This window comes from Ramularia collo-cygni (assembly GCF_900074925.1).
Source record: "Ramularia collo-cygni strain URUG2 genome assembly, contig: RCC_scaffold21, whole genome shotgun sequence".
Taxonomy (NCBI): domain Eukaryota; kingdom Fungi; phylum Ascomycota; class Dothideomycetes; order Mycosphaerellales; family Mycosphaerellaceae; genus Ramularia; species Ramularia collo-cygni.
In genome coordinates this window covers 522,659-536,082 of record NW_019716275.1, presented here as the reverse complement: position 1 = coordinate 536,082, position 13,424 = coordinate 522,659, and the positions used below count along the sequence as shown (strand labels likewise).

Genomic DNA, 13,424 nt, shown 5'->3' with positions numbered 1-13,424 from the left:
CACCGCGTTGGTCCTTTCTCGCTCCACGGGTTGATTGACAAGTAGCACATTGGTGGGCGGCACAGTCTCAATCTCAATCCTCTCATTCCTTCAACGTTTCCGATCAACATCGTATAAATTCGTGTCCCTACTTCACCACATCATGTCCGCAGTGAAGCACAACATGTCCCTTTCTATGATACTCAGTCCATCACAAGATCAAGAGCCCAGCCAACAAGATATACGGCGGCGATCCGCATGCGAGGAATGTCGCACCAAAAAGCTCAAGTGCTCCGGCACGCAGCCTGCATGCACGCGATGCGTCCGCGAAGGCATAACATGTTTCTACTCGCCGCAGAAGACCATGGGTCGGCCGAAGAAGCGAGAGAGGAGCGAGGAGCGGTCTCAGTCTGACGAGCCCACGAGGCGAAGGAAGAGTGGGCCGAGCCCTCGCACGAACGCAGGAGACGGTACCGTAGTGCAACCACCTGAGCAACAGCAAATGCCAGATAAAAGCCCAGCACAAAATGCCAGCCCTGCCTACGATATGGGCTCATACGCTTCTGCCTTCACATCAGACGGTAATCTCCAACCCTGGGTGCAACAAAGCTTCCCCGGAGAAGTCGCTACATCATGGAATTCACCCAGCTCTGCCGTACCCACTCTGACACCCGACAACGACTCGCTTTCCTCTCCAAGCGCAGGAGCATCATTCCCACCAGCCGATGCCCTCGCCTCTACGTCCTTTCAACTAGACCCAACCCTTTCAGATCCACCCAACAAGACCCTCACGATACCAAGCTGCGCCTGTCTCTCCACCATCTATCTAACACTCTCCACCATCAACAACATGAAAACGGCCGCAGATTTCGCTTTCCCAGCCGCACTGCATCCCCTCCGCCAAGCCATGTCAACTGCGGAAACGGTCTTGGCCTGCGAGGAATGTCCCAAAAGTTTCAGCACGGGCCTGCAAAACACCACCATGCTAGGCACACTTTTCCTCAGTATTGCAGAGCGCTTCTCCAAAGTTCTCGAGCAAATAGAGCTAGAAGCCGCGCGAGCAGAGAAAGAAGGTGAGCGGAAACGCTTCCGTGTGACGGATCTGAATGGTGAGAATGGAGGGCATTTGCACATGGGGGATGCGGAATGCTTGGCAGCTTTCAGTCTTAATTTGAGTCCCAAAGAGTGGAGGGTACTGAGCAAGAAAGTTGTGCGGACCGAGGTGTTGGGTCCCGAAGATGGACAAGGTGAGCGATCGGGGAGTGAAGCGCATTCGCACGGCGTGTATTTCCTGGCTCTAGCGAAACAGATGGAAGACCGACAGAATCGATGGCATGAGATGCCTTTGCCAGAAGATTTCCCTAAAGGATGGCAGGGTATGTGGCGGCCTGAAAATGGACAAGGGCATGAGGACAAGGCGCAGCATCACTGCTTGAAGATTGTGGGCTCTTCAAAGACTTTGGTTGGGAAGTTTGATTGGAGTTGATGATGATGATGATGGTTGTGTTGCGTACAGAATACCCCGATGATTTTATGTCTGAATGCGTAGCCCATTCAYTTTGCTTGATGTAGCTATCGAGCCAAATGTGAGTAGAGCAGAGCAGTGTACGCGCAGCCCGTGAGCACTGCCAAAGCCACTTCTGGTGCCATGTCTCCACTGCGAACAGCCACGGCCAGAAATGAGCTGAGCCGTACGCCTCCGCAGACCACGCAGCCAGTGAGCACCGCCAAAGCTACGCCAGGTACCATGTCTTCACCACGGACAGCCAGGGTTCAGATTCCGCTTATGGTCATCGTTGCCTCGATCATCTCGTTTGCTACGACAATGCTCATGTCTTCCTCAGCTTGTTCAATGCAGCCATGACTCCTTCGCTCACCGGGTCGGTGTCAGGCTTACGCTTCCTGGGCGCTTCTACGGCAGCACTGTCCCTAGACAGAGCCGACCTGTCTGCTCTTGAAGGATTCGACGCGATAGACTCGGGCCCAGCGTCACCCTCCCCACCAATAGGCTCAGGCACCCGTGCAGCAGGTCTGCGGTCCGCATCATTAGTTTTCGCAGCGGCAGGCTCATAAAGCTCATTCCCAATGCCCGCATATTCCGTCTCATCCTCTTCTTCGGCAACAGATTCCTCTCTCGTGACAGCCCTCGACAAAGTGCCTCCTCCGGAAACCGACTGGCTCAGCAGATCCAGATTCTCCAGGTCAATGCCACGCTTCGCAGTACGTTTGATACGAAAAGGTTCCTGCACGCTGTTGCACCACTGTTGGACCTTTTTGTCACCCCAGCCCGCGATGGTCGAGACTTCCTCGTGTCGAGCATTGACCGCCGTTCGGATAGTACCAAATTGCGATACCAACGACACGGCATCAGTTTTGTTGATCGACCTTGGCGCGGTGACAAAATCAACCAATCGATCGCTGTAGGTGGTGGACTGATGTTGCTTGATGGAAGTGGGAGCGGCATTTTCATATGTCTTGAAGAGTTCGAGATACCGAGCTCCTTCTGTAGCAGACCAGCAGAGAACGACCGTAACGTTGTTAATCAAGCTGGTCTTGCTCAATTCTTTCAGGGTTTCCTCGTGATTCGTGATGTCGACCAGGCAGAGGAGGATCCGAAGAGCAAACTTCCCCTGTAGGTCCTTAATCCGCGTGTAGATGTACTCGGGATGCAGGCGATGGTATTTGAGGCTGAGAAAGAGAGCACATGTTGTCACGCCAAGAACGTAGTCAGCCTTGATATCTGCATATTCCCAGGGCATGGATTTGATCTTGTCCAGAACTGGATTCCCTTTTTGTCGGACAGAGACGATGATGGCCGCAGGTCCCGTTCGTCGCGGAAGAGCCTGGGGAGTGGGCTGTACGACTCCCGATTTGGGAGGTGCTCCTGCTCCTCGAGATGCATCTTGACGGTCCAAAGCGGGCTGTCGAGTGATTGTGGACGTCTGTGCGGTTTGTCGTGAGCCTGATGCTGCATGTGATGGATTCGAGGTGGCGTTGCGAGGTTGAGCAGTCGCATGCTCACTCTCGTCGGCCATGATTGTTACGGTTTACTGGGGTGTCGAGCAGAGACAGGCCTGCTGTCACCAGATTGACTTTACATCGCTGGCTGGTGTGTGATGTAAGTTCGGAGTTGTCCGCATTGTTTGATTTCAAGTGGTTGTTCCAGTGAATGAAGCGTTTCAACGCTAGGCCGGATCGTCAGCCGCTTCTCATTCTCGTTGTGCCTCCAATTCCACTCCACATCATCGTCGCCGTCTCCGCGCAAACGACCACCGAAAACGACGACGAGAGATCCGCCCGACGACGACAACGGCGCCGGATGACTCTCAGTGCTGTGCAGACGCCGTAGACCCGCCGGCCGCGGAACCTTGGCAAGCGGTTCTTCTTCCTGCGCCCCGGTGACGGCGACGCTACTCATTGTTACCCACCACGCCGTCTCTCTGCCCGCACCAGCACCAGCACCACCGCCGCGACGGCCGCTAGCATCTGACACTGCATTACGACGGCCGTGAGCCTTCACTCAATGTCCTCCGGAGAGCGGTCACCCAAACGCCAGCGCCTTGAGGGATCCTACTCACCCGCCAGCCCGATTCCCACTTTTGACACAAAGACCTTTATTCCGCCCCAGACGCCGCCGCCTAGCGTGCGAATGTCTCCTTCATGGACCGCGCAGAGCCTCACCGCAGGCCAGCACCAGCAGCAGACAGGGAGCGGCAGTGGCAGCGGAGGAACTGGTAGCGGCACAACGTTTCCGACCCCGCCGAGCACCCACGGCATCTACAGCCACACGAACACCCACAGCGGCATCGACAGTGCACGGCAGACACCGGCTGGTGATGACGAGATGGATGTGCGACGGACTGATGAGAACAGACGACGGGACGGCGACGGCGACGCAGAGATGACGGATACACAGGCGGTGGATGCAGGGCACAGACGGACGGATCATGAGCGAGAAGGGACAGGCGGAGCCACAGCCGCAGCATCACTAACAACGTCGGCGTCGGCATCGACAATGGCTTCGGGTCCTGCAGCATCACCACCTATCCCGGGCGCTGGCGTGCTATACAGACTCCGCACAGCCCGTAAGTATCCCCTGCGCGCAAGGCACACTCCTGCTTTGTTTGTGCACTGCTAAACTATGTTTCACACTTGCAGCTATAGCTCCTTCGCGTCCGCATCCGACGCAAGACCTCTTGCAGCTCTATGATCTGAAGCGCATACAAGCGTCGGTTGCGCGTAAAGATCCTGTCACGGGCGAGAAGATTAACGTCATGCGTAAGTCGTATGCGAACAAGGTTAAGGCGCTTGGGCTCGAAGGTCGTAACAAGGCAGAGGCAAATCGCCATGAGCTCGAAGGCCTCACAGACCCAGGTTGGGGTATATTGGTTGWTGGGAACAAAACCATGTTTCAGGCACACTGGGAGAGTCAGAATCTGGTTCTCGGCAATGCCGATCATGAGAACGAGATGCTGCGAAAGCTGGACTCTGCCCTGAAAATGGAGCCTGGCAGGCTGCCCAAAAAGGAACACGACCAATGGAAGGGTATGCTGGGCTTGGATGAGTCCGCTGCAACCGCGGCTCCTGTCAAGAGTGCTGGATCCAAACTCCCAGCTGGCAGTGCGTTGGCGAAAACCGCCCCCGCAATGGCTGCGCGCAGCTCTGCGCCCTCGTCACCGAGGGGTGCTGGTATTAGGCCTGATAGGAGCGGCAAGAAACGGCGGTATAACGACTCTAGTTTCGAAGGATATGAGCAGGACGATGATGGTCACCATTCGGCAGGCATGGATGATACCGGCAGGCGCGTGAGCGGCTCGAAACGCCAGAAACGTCAGGCAAGTGAGAAAAGTGCTGCCCACCAAAAAGGCTCATGAGCGAGGAGGATCTTTGACCTCCGACTCGCGATGGAATGACTATCCGGCAGACTGCTTGAGCGAGCGTGCGGGCGAGACTTCGGACAGCATTTGGAAGTGCATAACGAGTTGACTCCTGTTGTTGTGACGACAGCAACTCGATATGCCTTCTGCGCAACAGCAATTGTTGACGGTCACAGCCTCACGCCTCCAGAGCACGTCTGTCGGTGAGCGTTTCGAGGAGCTTCGGTGGCATGCAACTTACGCGTTTTGAATTTGGGCTTACGTTTAATGCAGGACTTCTCCCCCAATACGATTACTGGCAATGGTGGCATGGTCGGTGTACGCAGCTCATAGGACTGGCCTTTTGTACATTGCTTGCTGCTATCCCCGTTTCATGATGAGGCTCACTTGACCCGTGCATGCGGGCGTGCGAACTTGCCATGGTGCTATCTGCTGATAACGATGACTGGGCTGCAAAAGCTTCTTCATGCGGATCAGATTGGTGGCGTTGCGTTGCGTTGGTTTATGTGCTTTGCTTTGCCTTTTCAGGCGGATGTGTCTAAAATACCCGGATGGAGTTTAATGGATGAATGGGCAGGTTTATCAGCCTGAGATCATTGGAGCGTTTTTTGAGTCCAGCAATTAGCTGTTTTGTGTAAACCAACGAAAGCAAGACGAAAGATGGGAGTGCACTATTTGCCAAGGGGGGTGAGATAAAAGGAGAAGCGGGCAGTCTCGTGTATGCATACAATACAGATGATGTTAACATGAGATGTCACACCACCCTCCACATTACTTGCGCTTGAGGGACACTCTGTACGTTGTCGGCCTAATTCTCTTGTCTACACAATCTGCTTCGTCTTGCCAGTCTCGACTTCATACACCCATCCAGATACTGTCACTGGCTGGGGCAAAGCACTGTGTTTCTTCAACCATTCCACATCATCCCTGACAGCCTGCTCTAAATCAGGGAAAGGCTGAAAATCAAATGTGCTAGCAAGAACTCCAGCGCCAACGTTGCCAGCGACGACCTTCAGCGCATCCGCGTTGGCGAAAGTGAGCATTCCACAGCCCGTCTGTCCAGCGTCAGTCAAGATGCTTTTCGCTCTGCAACATGGGAGAGAAGGGACTCACATGCTTGATCAAGATGATCTCGCGAGTCCCGAGCAGATGTTGCGAAATCAGCACCGATCGAAGGCCGTCTTTCGCATTGCCGCCAGCGTTTCGAATGACGTGAGCGTCACCTAATTCTATTCCAAAGGCTGCGGCGGGATCRATACGGGCGTCCATACATGTTACTGGGCGATTTGTTAATCTTCACTTTGCTGGCAGTGATTGAGGCAATACCTACGAATGAGATACTTCTTCGCTGGGGGAAGCGCGAGATGTCCCTTGTCGAAGTTTGAGGCATATTTTTCGTTTGAGGCAACGAGGTTCTTCTGAATCTCTGTCATGGTTGCCCCGTGGAGTATGAGTTTCTAGCGACGAGTTGACGTTTGGTGAAGCAGTTCGCGTTGGTATGAGATCCGACGGATTGTGTTTGTGTTCTTCAAAGGTCCTTTCTTTGAAATCGTCATCTTTGTGCTATTGCGGCCTTTAGATATATGTGCTCTTCTAGTGGGGCTAGGAAGCACGCCATCCCAAGCTAAGCTGAGGTGAGGTACAAGTCCAGTGATCTCAAATCTGTATGGAAGGTCTCGCTCGATAGCTGCCAGTGCTGTCAGTCCCACATCTGCAATATCCTGGCTTACGAACGGCGCTGATGCTCCAATGCTCGTTCCACGGCTTTCACAAATGCAGGGCCTGTCCTGCAGCATCCACCTATCAGCTTCGCTCCATGAAAAGTCCAGTCGCGGCATTCCATGGCAATTCCCGTCTCGCCGTCGTCCGTCGAAGGGTCTTCGATCGTGTCATCCGGTCGCTGGCCATGCCATTTTTTCGTGACAGCGTCGTAGGTTTCGCCGGAATTTGGGTACTAGAACGATGTGGAGTCAGTAAGGTATTCGAGGACATTCAATAAGGGGATCGATGGACTGTCTCGACTAGCTGGGACTAGAAAGCGATAAAGATCAAGTCTTTCCGACAGACTGTTCGGATTGCCGAAGAGCAGTATCGCGGTCTCTCAGGAAGCAACATACGCAGACTAGAGGAAGATTGGTGCAAGCACGGAGACTCTTCAGTGTATCGGTTGCGACGGCCATTGGCACGCAGTTGATTCCAACCCCAACAATTTGAGAATCGATCCCGGTCAAAGCATCGACGACTTCCTTCCAAGGCGTATTGTCAGGGAGGCTTTTGGCGTCGCAAACGGTACAGCTCAGCCATGCGATCGCTGCTGAGAATTCTTCTCGTAACAGATTCACGAGGGCTCGGATCTCCAGCATGCTAGGAATAGTTTCGAGAGCCAGGAGATCCACACCACCATCAATCAAAGCCTGGATCCTTGGACGATGAAAGGTCTTGAACTCTTCCACTGTTCGAATATAGTCGCCTCTGTACTCCGAGCCATCTGCCAGGTATGCTCCAAAAGGCCCAACGCTTCCAGCAATCAGCAGCTTCCGGTCAGGGTGGACTCCGGATCGGTAAGCCTCCTCACGTGCCTCCCGCGCTACGTCGACGCTGCGTCGGATCAACGCTTTGCCTTGATCTTCGGTGAGATCGAAATGTTGTGACAAGCCTGTGGTCGAGGCTTGGTAGGAGGCAGTAATAGCAATGTCCGCGCCCGCCAAAAAGTAGTCCAGGTGTACTTCTTTGATGCTCTGGGGGTCGTCCCTCAGAACTTTCGCGGACCACAAGGCGTGATTGAGGTCGWGATTCCGAATTTCCAACTCGGTCGCAAGAGCTCCGTCAATAACCAACGTCTTTCTTGCCTCCAGTAACGCATTGAAGTCTTCTTTTGTTAGCATTTCGCTCGCAGGAAGCGGAGAACCCCTCGATATACAGGATGGACTTCACGAGCGGCTTGCGTCCGGTCAGTGTTTTGAGTCAGCAAGATTGGACACGTATTGATCGAGGTACATAAAAAGAGGTCCAACTGTAAGGTATTTCGCCGAGAGGCCCCGACGCTAGATTCCGAGCTCTAAACCTCATTCTTGATGCACAAGGCTGTTCGTTGTGGCGCTGCCGGGTACTCCTCTGTTGCTCCGTCGCTCAGTGAACTACTCAGCAGGTGAGGTCCAAACAAACGCAGAAGTCGCTCTGTAGTCACCTTGATGGCAGGGTTTTCTGCCCCGGCAGAACCTTTTACCGACATGCATCACAAGCTCGACTGAATGGGACTTTTGCAATGACCTTGGAATCGTCGGCATTGAGTTTCTCTACTTTCTCACGACGTCGGAACCCCGTAAAGAAGCACAAATCAACCCCTTGACGAGTATCTGTCCACTATTTCGACAGTGACCAGAGTCGTGACGTAATCTCGCCATGAAATTGAACGTCTTGCTCGTTGTGAGCCTTTTCGTCGCGGGAACGAGCAACCGCGATATTGGTAAAATTGGTCCAAGCCTAGGATCTCAAAATGTCAGTCTCGAAGTACTCCTTCATTTGTGTGGCGATTTGTAAAAGCTGTTATATCCCAAGTATCTCAGACTTGCCTTTAGTTGAAGATCACAGACACCCACTCACCGCCCAACCACAACCCCAGAAGAGGCGGGCTAGATCAGTAAGCGTGCAGAGCGTCTCACAAGTATCTGATCACATGTAATCATCATTGTTGGGGAAGAGATGTTGAAGGAAATCATGCTTACCTTACTAAACATATCAATCGTCAAGAGAGCACTTGGGTTCCCTTCGTTTTGCCTGCCTCCATCTTGGCAGTGCGGGCGCCGAACTGGATCTGCGCCATGTTAGTAAACGTGCTTGAGGATGRGATGATTGACATACCGCACGCTTCTTCTCCTTAGCCACGTTGGTCATGCCGAGTTTCCACGCAAGACACCTCAAAACTTTCTTCCCGGGCTCAATTGCAGCGCAGTCACGCAGCTCTGCATGCATCAGCTGAGCTTCACCAAAGCTACACTTTTCCATGATGGGAGCTGCGAGGGCCCACCCCACCAGTCTCTCATCAAGAAAAGGAAATCTGGCTTCCTTGCCCCAATTGCTCATCACGCGATCATCACGTCCGAGATTGCGTTTGCCAAGCCGTGCAATGTCGATATCGAGTTCATCCAGCAGGCCTGTGAAGCCATTCCTCTTGTATGCAGTCGCGTGTCGGGTGTACCCAGCGAATAGTTCATCTGCGCCAAGACCAGACAGGAGAACTCGGGCAGTACTGGAGTATGTTACTTTGCCGTTGTCAGTCTCCAGATAACCAGCGCCCCTTGCCGCAAAGTAGAGAGCATAGGAAATGCTGAGATCCATCTCCGTGTTGTGAGGGTGCATCAAAGTCAGAACATGCAGTCGGTGTTTCTGTGTCTCGGTGTAGGGGATGTCAATTGCGACAAAGCGCCAATCTCGACCTGGACACACACTACACAGTTCTGAGTAAGACGCTCTGCCAGTGATACGATCCGGACACAGTTCAAAAGCACCAGATCCAGCCGACTTATGCACGCGAGGATTTTCGAACGCAACGTTGAGAAGCTCAATGGGTTCCGAAGCAGGCAAAAGGTCATGACATAATCTTGCAATGGTCGTGCAGTCAAGTCCACCAGAGAACAGTATTGCCAGGCGGGCTTTGGTACAGCTGACATCAGATCCGGAGACTGTAGGCGGCTCGGGAATTCCCAATGTTCTGACAGAGATGGCCTCTCTGAGCAGATGTTCCAAGAATGCTACCTGTGGTGATGTTTCGTTTATTGGAATGGTTGACGAGGGCAATGCCCTGTTCAGAGCAAGTTCGGGGACGACCTACCTCGCCATGAGCCAAGGAATGTACTCGTGGCTTTGGAGCGTACCTACAGAATGATTGTTACTGCTCTGAGCATCGCTGTATGTATATGGCGTTCTGGCAACGAGAWAGTCACCCCGTTTTTGAAAGTGGCTGGCACCGGGCACGGTTTRCGCGTTCAGGTTGATGCAGTATATGCCATCGGCCTCAACTTCTGACCAATCTTCACCAGAAGAGTCATCTATTATGCTGCTCAAAAGGAGGTTGCCATCTGCATCAACCTTGTAAAGCAGAGACCTGCGACCAAGAAAGTCCCGTCCGAAGTAGATGGTCGATCTTGTCGCATCAAGAAACACAAAAGCATATGGACCGGCTATCTGCGACATGGCCGAAGAAACGTGCTGTGCAGGATTTTCTCCAACWTCTGATGAGGTTGATTGTTTGAGTAGCTCCAGGACGCTTGTGGTGTCGTTGCCTTCTGGACGCGCGCCATTGATACTCCACGCCTCACCGTTCCAGCACAGAATTGACTGTGAGGCTCGGTCCTGCAGCGGCTGTGGGACAGTGCTCGGTCCTCGCAACGAGAGAACGGTGGAAAAGCATGTGATGAACGTAGACCGCGAATCCTGTCCTTCGCACCGTGTGGCCACCATATTTGACGCGTCTGGCCCTCGCGCGCCGAGTAGCTCTTTCACTGAGGCAGATGGCTCAGCCTGGCGATGCCTGCTCAGAGAGCAGAAGATGCCGCACATTGGTGRTGGTGTCGTGGTGCTGGTCGAAGAAGAAGGCGACAGAGTTCGGCTACCTTACCTTATTTTCCCGAGCGCGGCTTTTACGGGCCGCTCGCTCGCGAGCTACGAGTCGTCGTCACAGCTCCTCCATCCAGAATACTTTAGCTTGGACTTGAATTGGCGTTGCAACATCGAAGCTGCATATTCGGAAGGGGATCGCTACGAACAACAACAACGCACCAGCGGCATGCAGGACGATATCCACAATCACATTTCATCAATCGAGCTATTCAAAGGAGCCGTCTATGTCCGGTCTTAGCGGGTCTAAAGAGCACCCACAGGATGCAGAGCAGGCTCCTATAGCGCCCAAGCCCAGTCTTTCGAGGAAACTGTCCGAGGATTTCGATGCAGCACTGCAAGAAGAAGTTCAAGTCAAGCATGAGAATGGGAATGAGAATGTACAGACTGGCGTAGCCGTACCGCCGCCGGCAGCCTCACAGATCACATCACAAGAACATCAGGCGCAGGATGATGGCAATAGCAAAGTATCAGACGACCCAAAGTCTCGCAAAGGCTCGCGTGACAGGCCCGAAATAGAGCGAGAGGCGAGCGAGCATATGGCAAGGCGTGCAGCTGCAATGTCGCCAAATGAACCAGGGGGTGAGGAGGATACTGCAATTGCAGACTCCCAAAACCATGAAGGACACGTTCCCAGCGCTGCTGCTCCGGTACCGCCCCGGAAAAACAGCACGCCTTCCAAGTCTGAGGTCGCCGATGTCGAGTATGACGAGAAAGAAACACCTGCAGAGGATGCACAGGCCGAAGTACCAGAGGCACCCAAAGGTACCAACGAAGCAACGGGACTTGAGATACAAACGATCATGGACCAGTTCCAAGAAGGCACTGGACCTTCCTCCAACGAGATTATGTCGCCTCGGCTGGACCGGCAAAAACCTGTGCTAGTGCTCCCGCCGAGATCATCAAGTCTGGAACCCAAGGATTCATATACGCTCGGTCAACAATCCTCTGGCCCAAGCATRACTTCACCTCTAAGTCCGCAAGAGACCGGCAACTCTAGATCTTCAGTGGCCGACCACAAAGTCACAAGTGATGACACAGAGTCCATCATCAGCGTGAAAGCGGGTTCCATCTTTCAGCCTCCGCCGCCCTCGCCCGATCCGGAGCCTGCCCTGCCATTTGACTTCCACCGCTTCTTGGAACAGCTGCGGCATCGAACGGCTGACCCAGTCGCGCGCTTCCTGCGATCCTTCCTCACCGAGTTTGGCAAAAAGCAGTGGATGGTCCACGAGCAGGTGAAGATCATTTCCGACTTTCTAGAGTTCATATCCAAGAAGATGCAGCATTGCGAGGTCTGGCGGACCGTCTCGGACGCCGAATTCGACAATGCCAGGGAAGGCATGGAAAAGCTTGTAATGAATCGGCTTTACTCACAGACATTCYCACCGGCCATTTCACCTGCAGGGGGAAGCCCACGAAAGGGTGGCAGAGGTGGCAGATCCCAGGCTGATGTCGCCAGTCCGCATGGGCCTGGGCGGAGAGGTCAGCATCAAGAGGATGTCGAACGAGACGATGTGATTGCCCAAAAGATCAAGATCTATGGCTGGATATCCGAGGAACACCTTGACATCAAGCCAGTCGGCGAGAAGGGCAAGAAATTCTTGTCTCTGGCGCAGCAGGAGCTCCTCAAAATCAATACCTACCGTGCCCCACGAGACAAAGTTATCTGCGTGCTCAATACCYGTAAAGTCCTTTTCGGATTTCTTCGCAATGCCAAAACGGACCAATCCGCGGACTCATTTGTACCACTGTTGATATACACGGTACTGCGAGCGAGGCCAGAACATCTGGTGAGCAATGTTCAGTACATCTGGCGTTTTCGCAACCAGGATRAACTAGGCGGAGAAGCAGGATACTACATGTCATCTCTCATGGGGGTTGTGGCGTTCATCGAGAATCTCGACCGAACGAATCTCACTATTACCGACGAAGAATTTGAGCGCAACGTTGAGCAAGCTGTTAGTGCGATCGCTGAGAAGAACCGTGTAGAGGAGTACGAGGAGAAGACGCACAGCGGTGCACCGATGCAACACTTGAGTGAAAAGAGTGCGCTAAGTAGAGCTGAAGTCACCCCAAGAAACTCGACCGATGCTGAACACTCTAGCCTAAGGCGCAATGTTAGCCAGAGGCTCAGTGAAAAGGCTCCACAAGGCAGCGCGAACAACGAAGACGATACAGATGCGGTCACGGGCCTTCTGCGCAGCATTCAAAGACCACTTAGCAGTATTGGGCGAATCTTTTCTGATGATGGAGAGAAGCAAGCAAGCTCAACGCAACGAAGAGGCCCAAGTCCGTCGTCGAGAATGGACCGCTCGAGCGCCCCAAGAGTATATGCCGAGAGGCAGCGAAGCCAGCAACGACAGTCTACGGTTCAGGACACTGAAGCGAGACAGGCGAGTGCGGAGAATGCCCAGGCACAGAGAGTGAGGATCCAAGAGCACAGAGTCGTTGTCGAGTAAGTTCTTATGAGAAGCCATGTGATGCATCCTTACTAAACTTTGCGTAGAACCCTTCAGAGCATGTTTCCCAACCTCGACAAGGACGTCATTGAAGATGTTGTAAGGGCACAGGAGGGTAATGTTGGAAGAGCAGTTGATGCTTGCTTAGCATTGGCAGAGGATTAGTATATGATTTAGACGAAATGATGATGCTACAGCTGGGGCTCAAACAACTTTTTATTGTCTCGTGACTTCTGTCATTGTGGTTATCGAGCGGACTGTGTTGTACATCGATGCATTGGCGGGTTTGTCGCCCAGAAGTGAAGCCTGATCCACGCTCACTCATCTCGGGCGGATCAGCTGGCGACTTTGCTACGCCGTGGGACCCTCGACCTCGCATCCTACTCTGTGGCCTCGAGCCTCGAGAGTACTTTATATTTAGCCCAGATTCGACCCCACAAGATCGATCGCTTAAACTTCTGTACCCTGCCGATGATCCGCGGCGCATGCTTGG

The 13,424-nt window shown here is 53.4% G+C and overlaps 7 protein-coding genes; 3 read left to right on the top strand and 4 right to left on the bottom strand.

Moving 5' to 3' along the window:
• Positions 1–142: 142 nt before the first annotated feature.
• Positions 143–1,465, top strand: RCC_10306 (uncharacterized protein; the record flags this gene model as incomplete). The annotated part of the gene is made up of 1 exon (XM_023775537.1): positions 143–1,465. The coding sequence occupies one exon, from the start codon at positions 143–145 to the stop codon at positions 1,463–1,465; it is 1,323 nt and encodes a 440-aa protein (XP_023631305.1).
• A 343-nt stretch (positions 1,466–1,808) lies between these two features.
• On the bottom strand, positions 1,809–3,014 carry RCC_10305 (related to mating-type switching protein swi10; the record flags this gene model as incomplete). The annotated part of the gene is made up of 1 exon (XM_023775536.1): positions 1,809–3,014. One exon carries the CDS (start codon positions 3,012–3,014, stop codon positions 1,809–1,811), a length of 1,206 nt encoding a protein of 401 aa, XP_023631304.1.
• Positions 3,015–3,502: 488 nt separating this feature from the next.
• On the top strand, positions 3,503–4,853 carry RCC_10304 (uncharacterized protein; the record flags this gene model as incomplete). XM_023775535.1 has 2 exons in its annotated part: positions 3,503–4,064; positions 4,138–4,853. 2 exons carry the CDS (start codon positions 3,503–3,505, stop codon positions 4,851–4,853), a joined length of 1,278 nt encoding a protein of 425 aa, XP_023631303.1.
• Positions 4,854–5,677: 824 nt separating this feature from the next.
• RCC_10303 (related to carbonic anhydrase) lies at positions 5,678–6,289 on the bottom strand (the record flags this gene model as incomplete). XM_023775534.1 has 3 exons in its annotated part: positions 5,678–5,911; positions 5,970–6,133; positions 6,187–6,289. The coding sequence occupies 3 exons, from the start codon at positions 6,287–6,289 to the stop codon at positions 5,678–5,680; spliced, it is 501 nt and encodes a 166-aa protein (XP_023631302.1).
• Positions 6,290–6,582: 293 nt separating this feature from the next.
• RCC_10302 (related to Homocysteine S-methyltransferase) lies at positions 6,583–7,741 on the bottom strand (the record flags this gene model as incomplete). XM_023775533.1 has 2 exons in its annotated part: positions 6,583–6,810; positions 6,974–7,741. The coding sequence occupies 2 exons, from the start codon at positions 7,739–7,741 to the stop codon at positions 6,583–6,585; spliced, it is 996 nt and encodes a 331-aa protein (XP_023631301.1).
• An 860-nt stretch (positions 7,742–8,601) lies between these two features.
• Positions 8,602–10,415, bottom strand: RCC_10301 (related to asparagine synthase related protein; the record flags this gene model as incomplete). XM_023775532.1 has 3 exons in its annotated part: positions 8,602–8,670; positions 8,718–9,683; positions 9,735–10,415. 3 exons carry the CDS (start codon positions 10,413–10,415, stop codon positions 8,602–8,604), a joined length of 1,716 nt encoding a protein of 571 aa, XP_023631300.1.
• Positions 10,416–11,032: 617 nt separating this feature from the next.
• Positions 11,033–13,096, top strand: RCC_10300 (related to vacuolar assembly/sorting protein VPS9; the record flags this gene model as incomplete). XM_023775531.1 has 2 exons in its annotated part: positions 11,033–12,927; positions 12,979–13,096. 2 exons carry the CDS (start codon positions 11,033–11,035, stop codon positions 13,094–13,096), a joined length of 2,013 nt encoding a protein of 670 aa, XP_023631299.1.
• Positions 13,097–13,424: the final 328 nt, after the last annotated feature.